This window comes from Diabrotica virgifera, chromosome 2 (genome assembly GCF_917563875.1).
Source record: "Diabrotica virgifera virgifera chromosome 2, PGI_DIABVI_V3a".
NCBI lineage: Eukaryota > Metazoa > Arthropoda > Insecta > Coleoptera > Chrysomelidae > Diabrotica > Diabrotica virgifera.
Genome location: NC_065444.1, coordinates 199730331 through 199755003, shown reverse-complemented (window position 1 = coordinate 199755003; position 24673 = coordinate 199730331). Strand labels below are relative to the sequence as shown.

Genomic DNA, 24673 nt, shown 5'->3' with positions numbered 1-24673 from the left:
TCTTCAACGCCCTGTATCTTGAAAATCGATGGCGTTACAAAAAATTTTTATTAAGCAAACCCCAATTATTTTTCAGTTTTTACCTATTCTAGTGACAGTGTTACCTTTTTTGAAAAATATGTATAAAATTGTATCAAAAAACGAAAAAAAAAACCAAAAAAACCCGATTTTTTATTTTTAAAGGTACGTTTCACCAATTTTAAAAATCTGAAAAAATTCAGCGTGAAAGATTGTGCAAAAATACACATTATAATTGATTTTCGTAAAAACGAGTGTCTTAGTTTTTTTTTTCAGAGTTATTTAAAAGTTTAAAATTGTTCTAAAAATTCGAATTTCCCGCCAAAAAATAAAAAAAAAAAATTTTCATATAGATCTTTTTGAAACTTACAACTTTTTTAAATAAAGTTTTTGGCTAGCTCTTGATGCGGCTGAGATAAAAAATAAAAACATAAAATGCCTAATTAGGCTCTAGGGGGGTCACGTGACCACCTAGGGGGCTAAAAATTTCAGAAAGTGAGTTCCTCTATATGTGCTAAAAAGTGGCCTATATGGAATTTAAATCGAGCTGGGGGCACTTTTCACCATCTTACCCGGCTAGGCCCTTTGACATCACTGTTGGTCATAAGAACCTGTACTGTAAAGTCAAGGTGTGACACACTATAGTTATAATACAAAAAGATTTTGGTAGGTAAAAATATTTTTTTTTTGGTATAATGCTATCAATATCTTTTATAGTGCTTGAAAAGACCTTTAAAATGAGCACTGTTAAATGTCGATTACATTCAAACTCAGCGAGATATAGTGCAAAAAAAATTGATGGCTAATTTATTTTAAGATAAAATGCGAAGTATATTATTTAACCCCTCATCCACCAGATTTAAATGCATCATTTTACTTCTACAATATTTTTTATTATAGTGTTATTATATGTTCAAAAAGTTGGATGGGTTTAAAGTGCACGGTTTTTGAAAAAATAAGATCAAATTATACAGCGCATTATTAAATTTTCTTAAAAATCTTCCCTTTTCTCCATATAACTTGAAAATGATAGGAGATAGGAAAAAGAAGAGATGTACATAAATGTAGGGTTTTTTTCAGATTTCTGAGAGGGTTTCTAAGAAAGATTCTCAAAAATCTTCCTTTTTCTCCATGTAACTGGAAAATTATAAAAAGATACAGTAATGGAAGAAAACACAAAATTTTTAGCTGAAAAAACCCTACATTTTTGTACACCTCTTTTTCCCATGTCTTACCATTTTCGAGTTACAAGGAGAAAAAGGAAGATTTTTAAGAACATTTTAAAAATGCCTTCTATAATTTGATCTTATTTGTTTCAAAACCATTCATCTTAAACCCGTTTAACTTTCTAAACGTGGAAATATTACTATAATAGAACGTATTGTAGAAGGAAAACGATGCATTTAGATTCTGGTGGATGAGGGGTTAAATATAGATACTTCTCATTTTTCCTTTAAATATTTTAGTCATCCATTTTTTGCATCGTATCTCGCTTAGTTTGAATGTAATCAACATATAACAGTGCTCGTTTTAAAGGTCTTTTCAGGCACTACAACAGCTATTCATAGCATTATACCACTAAAATCGACCATTTTTCTCTTATTTTAAGTTGAAACACTGATTTGAGCATGCACAAAAAATCTCTTTTCACCTACCATATCTCTTTTTGTATTATAACTAGAAGATTTATGAAGAAACGAATCTCTTTGGTTTTTCATAAGCTACAAAACTGTTTTATATAGTTTTTTCGTTAGATGCATAATTTTTAAGATATTCGCAAAAAACCGTCCGAAAAATTGACATTTTTGAATGAAACTGGCAAATTTTCAACCACGAATAACTCAAAAAGTATTTAGACAAGGCGAAACCGGCGGGTTCGTTGGAAAAAATATTCCCATGAGATTTTTTTTCATTATCATATTCGTGAGACATCCCAGAGTAAGGTTCAAAAAGTCGCCCACGTGAAAAGTGGTCCAATTTTTTTTTTATTTTTTTAAATCAAATTGCAAAAATCAATATTTTTGACCCGGACAAATTTTTTTAGGTTTTTTGTACCATTCTGGACAAAAAAGGTCTCTTATAATTTTTCTTTAAAGTTGCTCGTTTTCGAGTTATAAGCAATTTAAAATTGAAAAAAAAAACGAAAAATGGCGATTTTTAAGGCTTAATAACTCGGTTAAAAGTTATTATTATGAAAGTCAGAAAGTGATCAAATAAAAGTTTAAAGCCCACCCTACAAGATCCTGAAGAAATTTTTGTCATTATTTTATCACGAAGCTGTTATTTCTAAGCAAAAATAATGAGCGCCATGCACGGCACGTATTAGGCGGCCGGAAATGATGAGTGCGAGAGAGGTGCTATTCCGGCAGTCAATGGTGCATCTTACTCGCACTCACATTTACAGCCGCGTCAATACGATCTTACGGCTCATTATTAATAATTAAAAATATCAGCTTAGTAATAAATTAATGACACAAATTTCTTCAGGATCATGTAGTGGAGGCTTTAATCTTTGATTTGGTCACTTTCTGAATTTCATAATAATAATTTTTAACCGAGTTACTAAGTCTTAAAAATGGCCATATTCGCGTTTTTCAAATTTTAAATTGCTTATAACTCTAAAACGATCAACTTTAGAGAAAAATTACAAGAAACCTTTTTTACCCAGAATGGCCCAAAAAACCCAAAAAATTTGTCTGGACCGAAAATATTTTTTATTTTTACAATTTTATTAAAAAAAAAATTGTTAAAAAAAATTTGGACCACCACTTTTCGCGTGGGCGACTTCTTGAACCTTATTCTGGGGTGTCTCACAAATGTGATTATGCAAAGAAATCTCATGGGAATATTTTTTTCCAACGCACCCGCCGTTTTCGCCTTGTCTAATAGGGTTTTAAAAAATTATAGAACAGTTTTTGCCTAGAATTAGGTTCTCTAGCCACTTCCGTGGTTATGTTGACCAAAAAATTTTCCACCTCAGAGAAGGGGTGGGAACCACCCCCAAGATAAAAGCTCAATAGGATATAGGGTGGACTGTTTCTTGAGTTATTTCCTACATACAGTGAAAATAACAAGTAAATTGATGCAGTAGGATAGAATTCGGAGCCAAATACCCTCACTGACTGCACTACAGATGTTTACATAGAAAACAAATATTTTAAAAATATAGAAAAATATTATTTACTTTTTATTATAAATAAATTAGTTCATTTTGAAACGAACCACATATATTTGATGTATTGTTGTGATCTTGATTATTGATATGAGATAATATTTTTATATGTCATTTAATTTAATCAATGCATTAATAATAATCTAATTAATTTACCAGATCACATATCAATATGTTTTCAATCTCAGGGCTTTTTATAAAATTAATTACTTACATACGTGGCTTCTAAGTATTTCTTAATGGTTCCTAATCGGGATAGGAAAGAAAAGAGTAAAATAATAACACATATGGGTTACAATTGTAATCAAAATATTGTTTATTTTATTTAAATGGCAATCACTGCTTAATATTTGCTATATCTTATTTTTCTTAAACATAACATTTACACATGGGAATCTTATTTTCTTTTGATTTCCAATTGAAAGTTTTTATTAACATTTAACTATTATGATTTATTAGCAACAATTCTATTTAAGTTTGATGAAGCTTTTCTGATATTATTGATTATGTTTCTTCAATTTTAAATGTGGTATTTACTACGAAAAACCCATACATTCATGTCCAAACAAATGAGACTGACCTTTTTCTGGTGCACTGAGAATGTCTTCACACAAGACCCGTTTCCTGCTATCCTTGGCTGCAATCCAAACCTCGTCCTGGCTTCCAGTAATGTTCTCCTCTGAAACTAGCTCGTATAGCTCTCGTTTCCTGCTTCTGTCGTGATGCTGTGTTCTACCTTTTTCGAAACTGCAATCAGCTACCGGGAACTCTTGGCTCAAGGAGGTTCTTTTACTCTCAACCTGGCCTACCTCTCGTTCTACGATAGATACTTCACACTCACGGAACTACACAGGCTTTCTCACTCTCCGTACACTACCGTCTACTACTCGACTTCACTTCTCGACAGCTCAAAACATTCTGATCTCTATTTGTCATTCATTCCCCTGCTTTCTAAATATCCCTTCCAGATTCACAAATCAAACTTCCACCACCAACTCTCATTCGCAGTATTCCTCAAAACCAATTTTTAAACTTTCTAAATATGCTTAATGGATTTCAAAGAAAATAGTTAATTCCCATTCTAAAATTACTTTCTACTATATACAAATTTTAATGACCTACTCTCTATTTCCACTTAGTCTTATTTAGCATCGGCTAATGATCGATCCTTCCGCGAACAAACGATAATGGCCTATTATCGATTTCACTTGAGTCTTATTTAATCACTTCTTAAAATTAAATATAACAATTTGTTGTATACAGGTTGTTTTAAATTTATATGCCCGTGGTTGAGAAAATTGAAAATATTTTATATTAAATTGAATTCTGTTTATAATTATCAAAATTTAATTTTCATATCAAATAGAAATATAACAAATCCCCGCCTTGTATTCGATAAAATTTATCTGCTTTTTTAAATAAATTTTCTCGAGGCAAAACCAACTCCCTGTATATTTCCTTACTTTAATCTACGTCTTATATCCTAACTTACTATCTACTTCATGGAATTCTGTATTTTATTCGTGATATTTGTATACATCGTGAATATTATAAATTCCTCGGATCTTTTCCGAGTTCCTGTGCCTCAACTCATAACTATTTATCCCATTTTCATTATTCACGATGTACGGGCCTTCGAAAACAGGCATCAACTTTGCGCAAATGCCCCCAGGAAGATTTGATACTCGTAATGCCCTCACGAGTACTTTTTCACCCTTTTGGAAAGTCACTGGTCTTCTTTTTCTATTTTGTTCCTGTCTTTGGATATATTTTTCGTTGCTTCGCCGTAATCTTCTATGTACGGTTTCAATCACCTGGTGATATTCTTTTGGCTCTTGGTCTTCCCATGGCCTTATCGGCAGTACACCCTTCATGATGTATTCTGGGGTCTCTTTTGTTACTGTGCTCGGAATTGTATTTAGATACCTTTCTATTTCCGCCATTTTCCTGTCCCAGTGGCGATGTTGACCATCTGTTGCAATGCGGAGAAATTTCGTCACTTCCTGTATGAATCGTTCAGAAGGATTACTCTGTGGATGCCTGATGCTGACAAAATTTGTCTCTATTCCTCGTTCTCGAAGTTGTCCCTTGAAACGATCATTTCGGAAATACGTTGCATTGTCCAGTAGAATCTTTTTTGGTGTTCCTACTATGGCTATAAAATTGTCGATTTTTCTTAATATTTCTTCCCCCTTTGTGGTGCGGCAACTATATAATTTTACGTATTTTGAAAACACATCCACCATTACCAGAATATGTTTGTTCCTTTTAGTGGTCATAATTAGATCGCTTAACATATCTATTGCTACAATGTCTAGTTTGTTTCGGGCTTCAATATTTTTGGCAACATTTTCGTTTTTGAAATTCCGACTCTTATATTTTTGACATACATCGCACTTCTGGGTAATTTCCTTTGCAATGCGGTAATCCTGTCGGCTTATGTAATTTTCTCTAAAAACGAGCCAAACTTTTCTGCTACCGATATGCCCATTGTCCTCATGTAATTTCTTTATTATCTTTTCGGCCAATGTCTGTGTCACTAAATATAGTTCCTTTCCGTCTATTCTCTTAAAATATATGTTATTTTCTACTTCCGCTCTTCTTTTCTCTCTTTCCTCTAGGTCTTCCTGGTTTGTCCTTATCTCATTTAAAGAATATATCCCTTCTTCTTGTATTAATCTATTTAGTCCCACCTGTAGAGTAATTGTTTCCTTTTTTCCGGTGTCCTCATCCCGTGTTAGAGCGTCGGCTATTATGTTGTCTTTTCCTTTTATATATCGGAACTCAAAATCATACTCCTGTAATAATAGAATGCCTCTATGTATTCTATTATTTACTAATCTATTCTTCATGATATGTACTAAAGCTGCATGGTCTGTTTCGATTGTGAATTTTGCTCCCAATAAGTAAAACCTCAATTTGTTTACGCAATATAGTACACTGGCAAACTCCAATTCTGTAACACTATATTTTCTTTCATGTGTTTTAGTCACTCGAGATATAAAACATATCGGTACTTCTTGGTCGTTTTGTATTTGAGACAGAACTCCTGCAAATTTTTGTATGGACGCATCAGTTCGGAGTATAAAAGGTAAATTGTAAATGGGGTGGTATATTTTCGTTCCTTTTGAGAATTCTCGTTTTAATGTTTCGAAAGCTTCCTCCTGTTCTTCTTTCCAATTCCATTTTATTCCTTTTTTAAGCAATTTTATCAGAGGAATTTCCTTTTGGCTCAAATCGGGAATCAGCTTTTTAAAATAATTTATCGTGCCAAGAAAACCTCTCAATGTTTTCAAATTCGTTGGTCTTGGGTATTCATCTATGAGCTTGACTCTGTCTTCGGCTAATCTTACTGTTTTGGTGTCCAATTGAAAACCCAAATAAATGACTTCTTTTTGAAAAAATTGACATTTTTCAATGTTTAATTTCAATCCCGCTGTGTCCAATTCTTTCAGAATTATTTCTATGTGTTCCAGATGACTCTGAGTATCTTGTGAAAAAATTAATAAATCATCGATATAATGAACTATGAAATCTTCATGGCGATTCAAAATGGTATGTAGAGCTCGGACGAGTGCAGCACAAGCACTCTGCAATCCAAATGGCACTACCTTAAACCGGTAGACAATACCATCAATAGAAAAAGCGGTGTAGTTTCTACACTTTTCAGCTAACGGTATCAACCAAAAACTGTGTTTTAAGTCAATTTTCGAAAATATGTGTGACCCGGTGATTCTTCCAAAAATGGCCTCGATGTTTAGAGGTGATTCATATTGTGATACAGTGTGCTGGTTGATATTCCTGGCATCTAAACATAATCTCAATTCTCCATTGCTTTTCTTTACTATCACAATCGGGTTAACATACGGTGAATCACATCTTTCGATGATTTGATCTTCCAACATTTTATTTATTTCTTCTTTCACCTCTTGTCGATACTTGTATGGAATCGGGTAAGTCTTTGATCGAAAATTTCCCAAGTTTTTCACCTCAAATGAATGTTCGTACTTTTTAGCCACTCTGTTTTCCTCATTGATCAAATTTTCGTAATTTCTTAACATCAACCGCAATTCTTTTTCTTTCCCTTCTCCACATATCAATTTTCTGTCTTTTTTTTCAGATTCTTCACACATGTTTACCGTGCATTCCGCATCCTCGTTTGCATATACCTCCTCTTCAAATACCACTGTTTCAATCATATTTTTTTCACTTTCATTTTTTTGCTTTATTTCTTCTTCTCCTGAGCTCGTCTCTTCTTTTGAGGAATCCCAGGTTTCCTTTGTTTCTGATACTCTCAAATTTTCTTCTTCTGGGCTCAACTCTTCTTTTGAGGAGCCACAGGTTTCATTTTCTTTTATCTTTTTCTGACCTTTTCTCCTTTTTTTTCTTTGTCCTTGCTTCGCTGCCAAATTCATTTCCACTGTTTGTTCTTTACCTGATTCGTCCGTATTTTGTTTCTCATGTTCCTTGTCCTGTTCTTTTTCTTCTTCTTCTGTTAGTTTCATCGTATTATTTTTAAAATCTATCACTACATGTTTTTCTGCCAATTCGTCAACTCCTACTATCATGTCATGTGACATGTTTGGCATTATTACACATTGTAGTGCATACATTTTCTTACCCAGTCGTACCATTACTCGTATGCCTTCATTTATAGTTGCCAATGTCCGTTTGTTTGCGCCCACTAAATTTACCCTAGGTATTTTGTAAATTAAATTTGTTAAGTTAACTTCTTCTATTAGTTTTCTGTTGACCAATGTTATTTCAGATCCAGTGTCTATCATAATTTTAATTGGTTTCTCGTTGATAAATCCATCCACAAATTTTAAATTAACTCCATTTTTCTTTTCGTTGTTTCCTGCCAATTTAATAAACTCCTTGGGGTGACAAAAGATTCCTGTTTGATTTTTGGTTTTTAGTGAGCGCCGTCGTGAAAAGACGCCGGTTGCTCATCGTTGTTTATATTTTCGTCATAATGTCTCTCTCCGTCATATTCATCTGTCTGGGTATTATTTACTTCTCTTCTATTTTCTCTTGGTCTGTCGGATCTGTTTCGGTTTTCTCGATATCCCTGTTCATTTTGTCTACCATTATTTCTGTTTTCTTGATTTGAGCGTGTGGTGGTTCTATTCTGGTATTCTCGATTTCTGTCCTCATTCCATTGCCTATTTCTTTGTTCATAATTTCCTCTTCCGTTGTCTCTATTTTCGTTTTCCCTTCTGGGATTAAAATCTCGTCTTGTATAGTCCCTCCTATTTTGATTTCTATCTCTGTACTCTTGTGTTTCTCGGGGCCTGTAATCTTCTCGCGACCTTCTTGATTTTCTTTCTCTTAGACGTGATTCTCTTATTTGTAGGAATTGGCATAAACTATCTATGTCTTTGTAGTTTTGCAATGTGATATGGTCTTCCAGCGTTTCCTCGAAATGTCTTGCAATCAGTTCGACTAATTGTTCCGATGAGTAATTATATTGTAAATGTTTTGCATTATTGTAAATTTGCAAAGCATATGTCCTTTCTGATACACCCATCCTATCATTGTATTTCCCATTTTGCAATTCCTTGTTAATTTCCAATTGTTGGACTTTTCCCCAGAAATAATTCAAAAATTTTTGTTCAAATTGTTGCCAATTGCCGAATTCTTCTTCTTTGCTATCGAACCATAGGCTTGCTTCATATTTGAGATGGTTTCTGATAGTTTCTTTTGCTGTTTCGAAATTTCCGATGTGCTGTATTTTCTTTTTCAGGCTATTTATGAACGGCACTGGGTGTAATCTTCTTACATCCCCGCCAAACCTTATCTTCACGTCATCTGTGCTATGTATAACCATTTCTCTTCTTTCTCCGACATTTTGTTGGGTATTGATTTCCGCAATCTTTCTTTCCACTTCTTCTATGTCTGCTTGAATAGCGTTTTGCAACTTGTTTTCCAAACTTTCCATTTCTTTTTTCTGGCAATTCGTTATCTCCTTTATTTTATTTTGAATTTTCATTTCTTGTTCTTTCATCTCGTTTTTCATTGTTGTTAAACATCCTTTTACTTCCTTTTCTATGCGTTCCTCCATTTTCTTGTTGTTCTCTTCTATTGCTTGTTTCATTTTTTGTTGTGTTTCATCCATTTTTTTATCCAATTTTTGTTGTGTTTCATCCATTTTTTGTTGTGTTTCATCCATTTTCTGTTGTGTTTCATCCATTTTTTGATCCAATTTTTGTTGTGTTTCATCCATTTTTCGTTGTGTTTCCTCCATTTTTTGATCCATTTTTTGTTGTGATTCATCCATTTTTTGATCCACTTTATCCATTTTCTTTGATGTTTCTTCCTGATTTTTATCCATTTTTTGTTCTATTCTTTGTGACTGGAGTTGCATCATTTGTAATAATTTATCTATTCCTGATAATTCTGGGTCTAGTACTATTCGGCGCCGCCGGTTCGGCGCGGCCGGTTCGGCGCCGCCGATTCGGCTTCGGCCGGTTCGGCGCCGGCCGGTTCGGCGCCGGCCGATTCGGCGTCGGCTGTTTTGGCGCCAGATTATACCTACGTTACTTTTTTAGAAATTTAAGAGGCTCTTGATTTATATCTATACCACACTAAAAAAATATATTAAATGTTATTTTTTCCAACTTTTGTAAATGTAAGCTATTTAATTGCACATAATTAATTAAAAAATTAATATATTATATATATTATATATTATACAGTACAATTTTCAAAGGAGGAAGACCTAACCCTTCGGTCCAAACCTAACTTTCGGGTATTATTTTACATCTTCTAAAATTAAAATGTCGAAAATTGTTCTCCTGACTCTACATTTTTTGTTAAAGAAAATTTCAGACTATCATACATTAACAACTATTTTTTTTCTCTCTCACTTTGCCAAAGTATCTGTCGCCGAATCAGCCGGCGCCGAATCGGCGGGCGCCGAATCGGCGGGCGCCGAACCGGCAGGCGCCGAAACGCCGACGCCGAATCGCTGGCGCCGAATCGCCGGCGCCGAAACGGGCCATCCCCGATAATTCTTGCTGTTCTGATGCCATGATTGTCGTGTCTAAAATATCTTCTTGGTCTGAATTATTCTCTTGATTTGAATGTTCTTTTTGTTTTTTGTTGTCTTTGCTTTGGCTTCTTGTCACAGACTTTTTTTTTTTTTTAAGAAGTACTGTCCCCGCCAAATATGAAATTTTACTAGTATGTTACCAAGACGACTTTTTCTCACCCAAATATTATAAATTGTCAATAAATATATCAAATGTAAATATCGTAAAAATAAAATATTAAATCAGTTATGTAAAATTTGTACCTAAAGAGATCTAAAATTTTATGTTATCAAATGTAAGTATCTCACTTTTTACCACAGGCATATAAATTTTCAAATACCGGCTTTACTCTTTCTATCCTTCAAATTTGCCACTAGAAATACTTAACAATGCTTTCCACGTTGGACGACAGTTGTTGTGATCTTGATTATTGATATGAGATAATATTTTTATATGTCATTTAATTTAATCAATGCATTAATAATAATCTAATTAATTTACCAGATCACATATCAATATGTTTTCAATCTCAGGGCTTTTTATAAAATTAATTACTTACATACGTGGCTTCTAAGTATTTCTTAATGGTTCCTAATCGGGATAGGAAAGAAAAGAGTAAAATAATAACACATATGGGTTACAATTGTAATCAAAATATTGTTTATTTTATTTAAATGGCAATCACTGCTTAATATTTGCTATATCTTATTTTTCTTAAACATAACATTTACACATGGGAATCTTATTTTCTTTTGATTTCCAATTGAAAGTTTTTATTAACATTTAACTATTATGATTTATTAGCAACAATTCTATTTAAGTTTGATGAAGCTTTTCTGATATTATTGATTATGTTTCTTCAATTTTAAATGTGGTATTTACTACGAAAAACCCATACATTCATGTCCAAACAAATGAGACTGACCTTTTTCTGGTGCACTGAGAATGTCTTCACACAAGACCCGTTTCCTGCTATCCTTGGCTGCAATCCAAACCTCGTCCTGGCTTCCAGTAATGTTCTCCTCTGAAACTAGCTCGTATAGCTCTCGTTTCCTGCTTCTGTCGTGATGCTGTGTTCTACCTTTTTCGAAACTGCAATCAGCTACCGGGAACTCTTGGCTCAAGGAGGTTCTTTTACTCTCAACCTGGCCTACCTCTCGTTCTACGATAGATACTTCACACTCACGGAACTACACAGGCTTTCTCACTCTCCGTACACTACCGTCTACTACTCGACTTCACTTCTCGACAGCTCAAAACATTCTGATCTCTATTTGTCATTCATTCCCCTGCTTTCTAAATATCCCTTCCAGATTCACAAATCAAACTTCCACCACCAACTCTCATTCGCAGTATTCCTCAAAACCAATTTTTAAACTTTCTAAATATGCTTAATGGATTTCAAAGAAAATAGTTAATTCCCATTCTAAAATTACTTTCTACTATATACAAATTTTAATGACCTACTCTCTATTTCCACTTAGTCTTATTTAGCATCGGCTAATGATCGATCCTTCCGCGAACAAACGATAATGGCCTATTATCGATTTCACTTGAGTCTTATTTAATCACTTCTTAAAATTAAATATAACAATTTGTTGTATACAGGTTGTTTTAAATTTATATGCCCGTGGTTGAGAAAATTGAAAATATTTTATATTAAATTGAATTCTGTTTATAATTATCAAAATTTAATTTTCATATCAAATAGAAATATAACAGTATATTGCGAAATAATCATTTCAATTCAAAAACAAGTTTGTAAAGTATCATGTTTATTAGCTTTGTTAACTATTAAATTAATGTTATCTAAATTTGAAATACCTACTGAAACAGGAAATTGACAAACATCTGTATGTTAAATGCGGTAATGACATTCAAAATCGCAATAACAAGTTTCAAGATAATGGCACCAAGTGCTAAATTGTTTATACAATGAGGACGTTTAGGTTGGAATAACTTTATTTGTTCAGGAATGGGCTATTTTGGAAATAAATCCCGAAACAAGTCGATTTTTATTTTTAAATTATGATTTTTTTGAATACCTATATTTATCATCCTACTGACGACGATTTTTTAAAATAATGAATAGGGATCGTGTGGTAGCTCATTTGAAAGGTTATTCAATTCTCTATTCAGTAATATAAACATTAACATAATTATTTATACAAGGGGCCCGAATTTTTCTTTTAATTAAATTAATTGAAACAATTATTTAATTCAAAATACATCTTACTGCTGTCAAACATATAAAAAAATGTTTAAATATTGAATGGGTTGCATATGTGAGTCCATATTAAATATAGTAATGAAACACAGACTTACTCACAATTATTTAATAATACTTTGACGACCGGTTTCGATCTCTACACTATTCAGATCATCTTCAGGTCGGCGTTACAAGTCGTTAAATGCTACAATTAAAGAAAGCCAGAGTTAGAACACTGTGTGGTTGTACAAATGCTAATAGAAAGCCAAATTTGAAAAAAAAAAATTAAAAAAGGGGAGTATGCAACTGCTGACATTTCAGAACAACAAACTGATACATACATATGCACACATATGAGAAACAGATACTCATAAGCATGTATTCGCGGTGTGCAAGTACTTGGAAAGGGAAACGAGAAACGACCGTGCGTGAGTCGCGGAGAAATATTGCAACTATCTCAAATAATTCATATTGTCAATTGAAATTGTCAAATTGACGTATATTTCATACCTTCTGTCATTGACGCAGAAAAATTATATATTACTCCACAATATTGATATGATATGCAATTATTATATAAAGGTAAATTTAATTAATTGTATTTTGCTTGCAGTACTGCATTTTAATAACTGATTTTATTTACTACATACAATTGTTTACGTTTGCTAAACATAACCTGCATCTTATTTTTTCTTCTTATTATTTTTTTGGACTATGGTCTTGACAATTATCCAGCAACCAGGACTAATATAATTGGCCAATATAATTAAAAGTGCGAATAAAAGTACAGAGCGTAGAAATAGAGGTCGCTTTGCCGAACTTGCACGGTCCCAATACGTACATGGATGCATGCGGTTTATGACTATTTGTTGAACGAGTAAAATCTTTTAAAAAACCATTAAAAACTATTAAAAAAACTTATTAAAAATTTTTTAATCAAAATTACAAATGCTTCTAAAATTCAAAAATAATAAATAGTAAAATATTATTTTGATCCACCTACATGCCGTTACAAGGGATGCGTTGCCAGTTCGTTGATAACATGTTTATACGTCCAACTTATGCTAATAGGATAGCTAGGTGAGGGACAGGGCAAGCAGACATGCTTCGTAGGTCAAAACATAGTAAATTTTTGAAATTTGAATGGATCCTGAAGGAAGATGTGTGTTGAGAAACAGAGAATGTTGTGTTAGAAATGAGAAAGACAACGTTCGAGTGGGTGTGTTTTTAATGTAGCTAAGTACGAAATAGCTTTATTGTAGACACTTGTACTGATGTGAAGGTCTTTGCTCGTAGATGTTATTGAGATATGGGCAGAGGTCAAAGTATGGAAAATGACAAATAGGAAAAATTTTTAAAAATGTATTGTTCCCAGTCAAAGGACTAAGGGATGTCATATATTTAATATAATTGTAGGTGCCTGACACTTTGAAATCTATGAAATTTAGAGGATTATAAGAAAACTAATTAGATAAAAAGATAGATAAAAAGATTGTCAAAATAATTTTGGTTGAAAAACTGTAAAAATTATAGGTGATCTGAAATGGAAGGGGTTTTTTGTTTGAGCTATTGTATGATAGAATATGTTCAGAAAGAAAAATATTTTTTTTGACCTCTGCCCATATCTCAATAACATCTACGAGCAAAGACCTTCACATCAGTACAAGTGTCTACAATAAAGCTATTTCGTACTTAGCTACATTAAAACACACCCACTCGAACGTTGTCTTTCTCATTTCTAACACAACATTCTCTGTTTCTCAACACACATCTTCCTTCAGGATCCATTCAAATTTCAAAAATTTACTATGTTTTGACCTACAAAGCATGTCTGCTTGCCCTGTCCCTCACCTAGCTATCCTATTAGCATAAGTTGGACGTATAAACATGTTATCAACGAACTGGCAACGCATCCCTTGTAACGGCATGTAAGTGGATCAAAATAATATTTTACTATTTATTATTTTTGAATTTTAGAAGCATTTGTAATTTTGATTAAAAAATTTTTAATAAGTTTTTTTAATAGTTTTTAATGGTTTTTTAAAAGATTTTACTCGTTCAACAAATAGTCATAAACCGCATGCATCCATGTACGTATACATGCTTATGAGTATCTGTTTCTCATATGTGTGCATATGTATGTATCAGTTTGTTGTTCTGAAATGTCAGCAGTGGCATACCTCCCTTTTTTCAAATTTTTTTTTCAAATTTGGCTTTCTATTAGCGTTTGTACAACCACACAATGTTCTAACTCTGGCTTTCTTTAATTGTAGCATTTAACTACTTGTAACGCCGACCTGAAGATGATCTGAATAGTGTAGAGATCGAAACCGGTCGTCAAAGTATTATTAAATGATTGTGAGTAAGTCTGTGTTTCATTACTATATAAAAAAATGTTTATTTGACAAATACATATTGTTTTTCGCTTAAATTCAATGTTAAAGCGGTCATCCACCTGCCTCTTGGCAGTTTAAACATTTAATTTAAGCCTAAAGCAATGTTTATTTGTGAAATACACATTTTTTTCTGTTTTCTGATAACAGTAATTGTAACAGTAACAGTTAAATTAAATAAATTACACACACTCTTCTAGGCCTGGATCCCGCGTACCAAAAAAAAGTTTATTTATAGCAAGCTGAAAATTTGTTAATAGCTTAACAGTGTCTACTCGGACAAACTTTGATGTATGGGAACACTGGAACAGGGGAAGTTTTAAATTGTGGAACGTGTCATCCTGACAAGCTTAATTCATACTCTGTTTATAGTAATTTTCTATTCGTTTTTAGTACTCAACTTTATTGGTTATTATATTTATTCTCGAGTTGGCTGTTGGAATTACTGCTGTAGTCCTCAAGGGTAAAACCGAAGAATTTTTAGCTGATAAATTAGAAGAAACAATGCATACTTATAACAACCACAGCTTTAATGAAACTACAGTAGTTTGGGATACCATACAATCACAGGTAGGTAAAATTCTTTCATTTTAAAAACAGAAAAGTTGCAGACGAAACGTCAGGAATAAATAATTTCAGACCACTGTCTATAAGACGGCAACAAGTACAAATTGAAGAAACTTTTTATTTGAATAAACATTAATCACTTTTAATTTACATTGGAATTATTAGCAAGAGAATTTTCATAACTCTTTATGATTTTCAATTCAAGAGAATTTTCATAACTTTTATGATCTACATGTCTACAAGGTATATTTGAATAATTTTTCTCTAAAATGTTAAAAAAAAACGTTAAGTCAAAAAATGACTTTTTCATTCTACCTGTATAAGATTTTTTTCATGTTTTTTTCCTATTGACAAGCGTAGCGGGTTCCTGTAAGGGTAAATGTAAATAAAAAATGTCCAAAATTACCAGAAAAACCGGCTGCCGCACTATAGCTTAAAGCAGAACTATAAAAACCTACAAATCTGGTTGTTATTATATTTCTTACTTATACATACTACGTATGCCTAATATTGTTGTTGATCGAAAAATCTCATATTTTACATTTGTGTTTCAATGTTTTAAGTGGGTGATAGACGTAGAAATTTTAAGTAAGCGGTTTTTTAGATCGCGAACACCCAGCTCGTCGCGGCGGTCGTATTCGACCGCTGACATATCTTTTCAATACGAGTTTCAATATGAATCGTTAACGCAAAATAAACAGATCATGCCGCAGCATTCAGGTAGTTGTTATGACAGTAGGTCTTTAATCATTTCAGTATCGTAGGGTAAAATCGTAGAAAGGGTCAGGTACAGTATCGTTGAAAAATAAAGTAAAAATTTATTTTGACTTTCGTATGATTAATAATCGAATTTAACGTTAAAATAAAAAATTGGCGGATTGCATCAGCCATTTTGTTTTTTGAAATTTTGATTTCAGATTCGTAATCAGCAACCTAGATAGATAAGATCAGCAATCGTAGATAAGAGAAACACAGCAGATTACAAAGCGGTAAACAAAGCTATCAGAAGGAACATTAAGGAAAGTCAAAGGAGAGTACAGGAAGAAAAAAATAGAAAAAACCATTGAACAAAATAAAAATATGAAGTGCTTAAAACCACAGCTTGGAAGCATACAGATTAATAGTATAAAGAACAAAGAAGGCATAGAGACCAATAATATAGAAGAAATTACAGATAACACAAGAATATTGTAAAAACCTGTACAATACAAAACAGAAACAAACAAAAAAAATCCTTAAGCAACTACAAATAGAAATAAAAAATGTCAATTCCGACTTACAACCAGAAATCAGTAAGAATGACATCAAAAGAGCACTCAAGGAGATGAAGAATAATAAATCGCCAGGAAAAAACGGGATAACTGTAGAAATGCTAAAAAATGGTGGGAAAACAACTAGAGATGTTTTGTACATACGAGTACTTATGAATAAAATTTTAATGACAAAACAAATACCCAACACTTGGAACGAAGCAGTAACACTGTTACTATTTAAGAAAGGTGATAAAAGGATCTAAAGAATTACAGACCCATAACTTTACTAAATGTGATGTACAAACTATTAACCAAGATATTAACAAACAGATTAACAACTAAATTAGATGGATACCAAGCAAGAGAACAAGCCGGATTTAGAAAAAACTTCGGTACAAGTGACCACCTTTTAACGATGAAGATATTAATCGAAAAAGCTAACGAATATCATATCCCACTATACATGGCATTTATTGACTTCGAAAAAGCATTTGATAGTGTGGAACACTGGGCAGTAAATAATTCCCTACAAAACAGCAGAATAGACTACAGATATACCGACTTAATTACAAATATATATAATAAGGCAACAATAACTATTAAGCTAATGAAACAAACGGAGCCTATTAAAATAAACCGAGGAGTAAGACAAGGAGATACCATCTCGCCCAAGCTATTCAACCAAGCTCTAGAAGATGTGTTCAAACAACTACACTGGGATGGCTTGGGTATAAACATAAAAGGGCAATATCTGAATCACTTACGATATGCTGATGATATTGTATTAATAACAGAAAGAAGTGAAGAACTACAAAGAATGATGGAAGAACTAGATAGAGAATCGACAAAGATAGGACTGAAGATGAATTACAGTAAAACAAAAACCATGACCAATCAACAAGAAGAACTAATAATTACAGTGGCACAAACAAGAATAGAACAAGTAAAAGAGTATATATATCTAGGACAAATCACTAGATTAAATAAAGAAAATCAGACCGAAGAAATAAAGAGAAGAATAAGATTGGCCTGGGCATCATTCGGAAAACTGTCTTCTATTCTAAAGAACAGAAAATACTTGCAATATCGAAAAACAAGAGTCTTCAATCAATGTATACTCCCTGTTCTAATATATGGCTCTCAGACATGAACGTTTACAAAAGAAAATATGGAAAAAATAGCAAAGACAGAAAGATCCATGGAAAGACAAATGCTGAACATTAAACTATCAGACAGGAAAAGAAACGAATGGATCCGTAACAAAACAAAAGTGAAAGATGTCTTAACCTAAGTAGCAAAGCTTAAATGGAAGTTCGCCGGACACACCCTACGGCAGAATACATTGGAGACCGTGGAACCACAAACGAAAAAGGGGAAGGCCACAAATGCGATGGTCAGATGACCTGAAGAAGCACACTGGGTCAAAATGGATGCAAATTGCCCAAGATAGAGAGGCATGGAAGAAGGAAGAGGAGGCCTATATCCAAGGATGGTTTAGGGCTGATTAGATAGATAGAATCAGCAACCTCAAAAACCCCCGGATATCAAATTTTGACTGTATACATATATTTAAAATACATAAAACCGCCATATTACATCCGCCATTTTGTTTTTTTTTGCAATTTAGACTTCGTATTCGTAATTATCGACCTCAAAAACCCCTGCAAATCAAAAAAAGCTTTCATATTTTGGCCACCTTTTCGGGTTTTTGGACCACTGTCCGATGTTGCACTGTGGTTCCAAATGCCGAAAACGTGGTCAGGAACCTTTAAAAGCGTATATTGTTCAAACACTTCGGAATTACTTTCGTACGTAAGAGTTTTTGGCATCGCTGATTACGAATCTGCTATTATTTTTTTTGAAAAACAAAATGGCGGAAATAAATTGAAAATATCAATCAAAACGCAAAACTTTTTATCAAATTTGGTAGTTTAAGGTCGCTGATTACAAATCTAACATTATTTTTTTGAAAAACAGAATGGCGGATTCAATATGGCCGAAAGAAATTCGAAAATTTGGTGAAATGGTGACGTTTGGAGGGAGGAAATAAATGGATGTAATAGAGCCACTTTGACCGGTAATTTTAAATGAAACCTTATGTCAAGTGATATCTCGTTTGAAAGGTATTTTCAATACCTTTCAAATGAAATATCACTTGCCATAGAGTCCCATTTAAAATTACCGGTCAACGTGGCTCTATTACATCCGTTTATTTCCCCCCTCCAAATTTCACCATTATAGTACCTATAACCGTTCAAAAAATACGTGGGGGGAGGGGACTTTTAACTAGCAGTGGCGTGCTGGAACTTTTCAAGCGGCCCGGTGATTTTATAGAAAAGCGGCCTCTCATCCTCATTTTACCTTCTATTATCAGGATGTTTTACTCGTTATTTATAAAATCAAATAAACAAAAATATAAATTATTTTTAAATCAAACATAAAACTTTGAATTCAATAATTTTTTTAATTTGCTATATTTTTTTATTTAAGAATAAGCAATCTTACAAATAGTAAATGACGTGTATGACAATATTGTATGTAGTAAGGCAGAAACCATAATTTCCTGAATAAATATAATATTAATTTAAGTAAAATAAAATTTTGAGAATTTTTCAGTTATGTATTAAGTTTGAGTTTAGTAAATCAATTATACAAGAGAGTACAGATACAAGTATAGTGCAAATACTTTGATTTAACAATATTTAAGATGTTAATACAACACAATAATCTAGACATTCTTTTATAATTTCCGCATTAAAGCAAATTTTTGAGCAAATTCGTAGATTATTTCATCATTTTTAAGCTCATTCAAAGCTTCTTTTTTCTATAGCCATTAGCATAAATGTTTCCAAGTGATCTTGTGTTAAAGTACTACTTCTTAACCGATTTTTTTTTATATATTTCAACGTTGAAAAGCTTCTTTCGCAAGATACTTGTGTCACTGAAAAAGTTAATAAATGCTTATATACTATTTAAATTTGGATAAGCGCACTGATATAAGTTGTACTGTGCAAAACAGCGTAACAGTAAGCTATATAATCTTTTACACTTTTTAGTACCACATGGAGGTGAAGTTTTCACGATGTCAACAACATTTGTTACATGTTACATCCTTTATATTTTCTGTAGACTGAACATATTCATCATTAACTCGATCTTCTATAATTTCAGTATTTTGCAAAATCCTATTTTTTAATACAATCGATTTATCAGCAAAAGCACGAGTTCTTCTATAATTGCAGTCCCAGATATGGTAGGATAACAATTTCTGAATTTTTCAGTACATGATTTAAATGCCGTTAAAGGTATACCATTTTTTATTGTATCAAAATTTCTAGGATGTAGAGTGATTATATCATCATAAAACGATTTGTCTTGATCAAATCGTTTTTTGATACTTCCAATAATTCGGTCAAAATTGTGCAAGACGTTTTTCATTTTTTATTCTGCAGAGTAGGTACATACATCATACATGTTTTAAGAAAATTGGAAAACCATAAATTAATATACTTGTAGGGTTGTAGGCATGAAAATAAATATTATCTGTAGCAATGTTTATGTATATAGTCTTATTGAATTACCTACATAACTTGTATTTTACAATTAAAAAAAAATTATTTTTTTGAAATATTTTTTAATAGATACTATTAAAATAAATTAACATTCGGTTAGAAATTAAAAAAAATATTTTTTTAGTTACATCTAAAATTTTTTGTGAATCTATTTGACAGGCCTTAAGAGGCCGCGGCCTCTCGGTGATTGCACCGATTCATTTATATGGCCAGCACGCCACTGTTAACTAGCACTGAATATTCCATTCCTCTAAAATTTTCATTTGTTGCATGGAAAAACCTTTAAAAAGATTGTTTCATATAATTTTTGTCATATTTTATTAATACAGGGCAGAGATATTAAATTAGACTCGGCGCTTTGTTATTTTTTTAACGATTTATGAACAATGCACACAAAAATAAAATGTTACAAGAAAATGTGTAGTTCTAAAACCAAATTAATTATACTATTGGAAGAAGAATTCGCATATTTTAATTTTTTTTATTGCCAAGGTATTTCATAATACATTTTTTTTAGTTCCAATGTTGTGGGGTCCATAATTTCACCGACTGGAAAAATGTTCCTGCTGTCAATTATACTACAGGCTTACCATTGTCCTGTTGCAAAATTCCTGCAGGTTCTACGCAATTTACCTGCAATCCCATTTTTGCTTACCATAAAGGATGTTTGGAAAAGTTCGGTGATTTCGTAAAACAAAACATTTCGTATGTCGAAGGGGTTGGTATTGGGTTGGCCGTTATTCAGGTAAGATAAATAAATGGCTAATTTTAAAATTTAAATATTTGATTTAATAGTAAATTTATAGACAGCGTTTTGTTAAAATAAAGAACAATCACTAAAAAATTAATTTATTAATTAATTGATGGATTCGACCGTTACTTGATGGAAGTTCATTTTATCTAATAATAAAACACTGAAAACGTTTGTTTTCTATACTTCCACAGAATTTATTATAACTAAGTGACTACAGCTGTTTCGGCAGAGTGCCTTTCTCAAGTGATATAGTTTACAATGTGTTTGCCTTTTTAAGTCTTCAACTGAAGAGGTTGAGGAGTGGGGAGCTGTTTGTCTCGAGTTGGTCATTCAGAATTATATCTGTATTTTTCAGTTTATTAATTTCCCAAAATAAAGGCCTTAAGCTATCTTTATTAGAATCTATGGAAATTAATAAACTGAAAAATACAGATATAATTCTGAATGACCAACTCGAGGCAAACAGCTCCCCACTCCTCAACCTCTTCAGTTGAAGACTTAAAAAGGCAAACACATTGTAAACTATATCACTTGAGAAAGGCACTCTGCCGAAACAGCTGTAGTCACTTAGTTATAATAAATTCTGTGGAAGTATAGAAAACAAACGTTTTCAGTGTTTTATTATTAGAATTTATTATTTATTCGAGCCGTTTAAAAGATGTAATCCATGGTCGCGTGATCACTTTAATGCAAGCATTGACCGGTCGTTCGAAGCCAGACCTTCTAAGAACTCTACACCGTCATTTTTTTTTGTCTTGCAACTTCGGCTGGTGAATTTTGTTAGGCAGTGCTTAAAATTTGTTTTTGTTGAGCGGTGTAAACGTGGGAAAAAGTAGTGACAACGCAAGAGGAACGTTTAAGAATGCGTGCCGTTTACGTGATCATTTCATCTGTTCATCTGATAGATTATAGTAGGTATCTCCCCTACATATCGTATTTAAGGTGCTAATTATACCAATCATCCAGCCTACTATACTTACTAGCAAGCTATTGCATCGGCAGATGGTTATTACAGGCATACATTACGTGTGTAACTACTGCATAATCAGAATCAAAACAAACGCTCACATTTCAAAAACAAAATGCAGCTTTGAGAACGTTTCTGCAAACCTGCAGTATGGCTTTATTAAGAGTGTAAGCGCAAAATTACGAACTAATGCTATTTAAATGCATTAATTTTCTCGAATCCTGAGAAAACTAATACGTATTTTTGAAAAATTTAAACGCAGAATGAAAGCTTAAATTATTACCGATGCCGAAAGTGTAAAAGAACAGAAAATTTAGTGTAATTTTTAATTTCAAATATGTTTCTCACTCAAAAGAAACTTTTTGTTTATTCTTAGGGACCTTCGGCATTCGGTAATAATGTAATCTTTCATTCTGCGTTTAAATTTTTCAAAGGTGGCAGGTGCCACCATACAGTCATCATGTGAACAAGCCGATTTAGAGCTCAGATGGTACATAGAGCATATTACATGGAATATTTTGAACATCCATGTTTAAGTTCACATATTTCATCTATGTTTCCCTGAGGGATTAATTTTAAAGGGTTTTTACCCATATATTTTTATAATATTGTATTTTGGTGGCTAGCATGTTAGATCACGTGAGCACTGATGATGATTGGTCATCCAATCGAAAACTAGTTCTGTGATGTAGCCCTTTTTGGGATTTTTAAAAATATTCCTTTTATAAAGGATTCTAGTCGTTTTTTTTAATTTGTACTTCTCATATTTATTATTATTAAGTAAATATTGAAATTTTATTAGTGTTTCATATATCGTGTTCTATACAGTGCGCTGGAACAAGTACCTATTACTCCCCTATTAACTTATTTATTTTTAGCACATAAGCAAAACACTCCCACAGGTCGAGTTGTAAAATAATCGTAGTATATTATAGCATCAATGTTTCGAACTTTATGCGAATCCTCTTCAGGTGACAGTCATAACATTGGTTTTTTTAAATGGGAAAGTATATCATGTGACACCTCATTTAAAAGCTTTTAATTATTGCAAAAATGTATAATACTTTTAAGAGCGTAGGCGCAAAATATCGGTCCAATGCTTTTTAAATGCATTCATTTTTTTTTCAAATCCTGAAAATTAATAAGTATTTTTGAAAAATGTAAACGCAGAATGTAAGATTACATTATTACCGAGTGCCGAAAATCCCTTAAAATAAACAACATGCTTCTTTTGAATGATATAAAAACCTCCGTTAACCGAACCTTTTTAACCGAAACATCGTTTAACCGAAATGGATGACAGTTCAATAATTTCATCAATAAAAAGAAAATTTAAAAACTGTAATAAAATTAAGGAAAATGAACATGTTTGGAGTGTTTTTTTAAAGAAATCTTCTATTTTCTTTTGTGTTTTTCTTTGAAAACGATGTTTTACAGCTCTATCTCTGCAATACTATGTAATTTGATACAAAGAACAATACAAAAAACAATGTTATTTTTAACCGAAATTCTTGTTATCCGAAACGGCCTCCCCCAATTATTTCGGTTAACGGAGGTTTTACTGTATTTGAAATTAAAAATCACACTAAATTTTCTCTTTTTTTGCCCTTGTAACTTATTAAAATAAACATAGAAGTTTTCAGGGACTTTCGACCCTGAGCAATAATATAATCTTTCATTCTGCGTTTACATTTTTCAAAAATACTTACTAGTTTTCTCAGAATTCGAAAAAAAAAATGAATGCATTTAAAAAGCAGTGGACCGAAATTATGCGCCTACGCTCTTAAAAAGTATTAAAGTATTATACATTTTTGTGATCAGTATGTCAAAATCTTCTGAATGAGGTGTCACATGATGTAATTTCCCATTAAAAAAAAATAAAATTTATGACTGTCAACTGAAAAGGGATCACGTACATTTAGAAAATGCTATAATATACTATGATTATTTTAAAAATCGACCTGTCCGAGCTTTTGCTTTTGTGCTAAAGATAAATAAGTTGATGGGGGAGACGCAACACTTATTACATCGCACTTTATAATTTGTATAAATTATTTTAAAAATAAACAGTTTGTTATACATTATTAAATTATACTTTATTAAATTTTCAGCTTCTGGGTATCCTCTTTTCCTGCTGCTTATCCAAATTTATAAGAAGTGATTACGAGACTGTTTAAAAATGATGAATAAAAAGTAGTAACTTGTATGATGGCAATACATTACAAAATATTAGTTTTAGGTCTACTTGATAATTGAATTTATTAATTGCTCCATAATGTCAAGTATATGTCTATTAAAATATGGATGTTTCAATTTACAACAAATATTGTATCATGTTTTAGATTTTAGTATTTAGGGGGACTATCTTAACGTGTGATATTCTTTACAAAACTTAATTATAATGATTCATTAATAAACCATGTAAAATATTTTTGCTTTTTATTGTCAAAACTATCTTCCTTTTTACAGTTCTTTCACTGTATCTTTGCACATGAATGAAGTTATTCACGAATTTCTTTGTACAGTAGGTCTCTTTTTTGTACTTACAGAAACTAGTATCGCAAATTTAAGCCGCTTGTCCATAGGAATCACAATAAGTTAAACAAGGATAAATACGGCATATCTTTGATAAACTATACAACGAGCGATCCACAATTATTGGGATCAAAGCTAACCGTGCAAGAAATTACGTATGTCTTGTTTTAATCTGAATTTATTTTATCAATTAATTTTG

The 24673-nt window shown here is 32.3% G+C and overlaps 1 protein-coding gene across 1 annotated transcript in view; it reads left to right on the top strand.

Annotated features, from left to right (window-relative positions):
• Positions 1 to 24368, top strand: part of LOC114336234 (CD63 antigen) — a 46134-nt gene extending 21766 nt beyond the window's left edge. Inside the window, exons 3-5 of the mRNA XM_050644143.1 lie at positions 15220 to 15396; positions 20736 to 20963; positions 24051 to 24368. Of these exons, the coding sequence (XP_050500100.1) occupies positions 15220 to 15396; positions 20736 to 20963; positions 24051 to 24116 (471 nt within the window). The 3' untranslated portion in view covers positions 24117 to 24368. The remainder of the gene's footprint in view (positions 1 to 15219; positions 15397 to 20735; positions 20964 to 24050) is intronic.
• Positions 24369 to 24673: the final 305 nt, after the last annotated feature.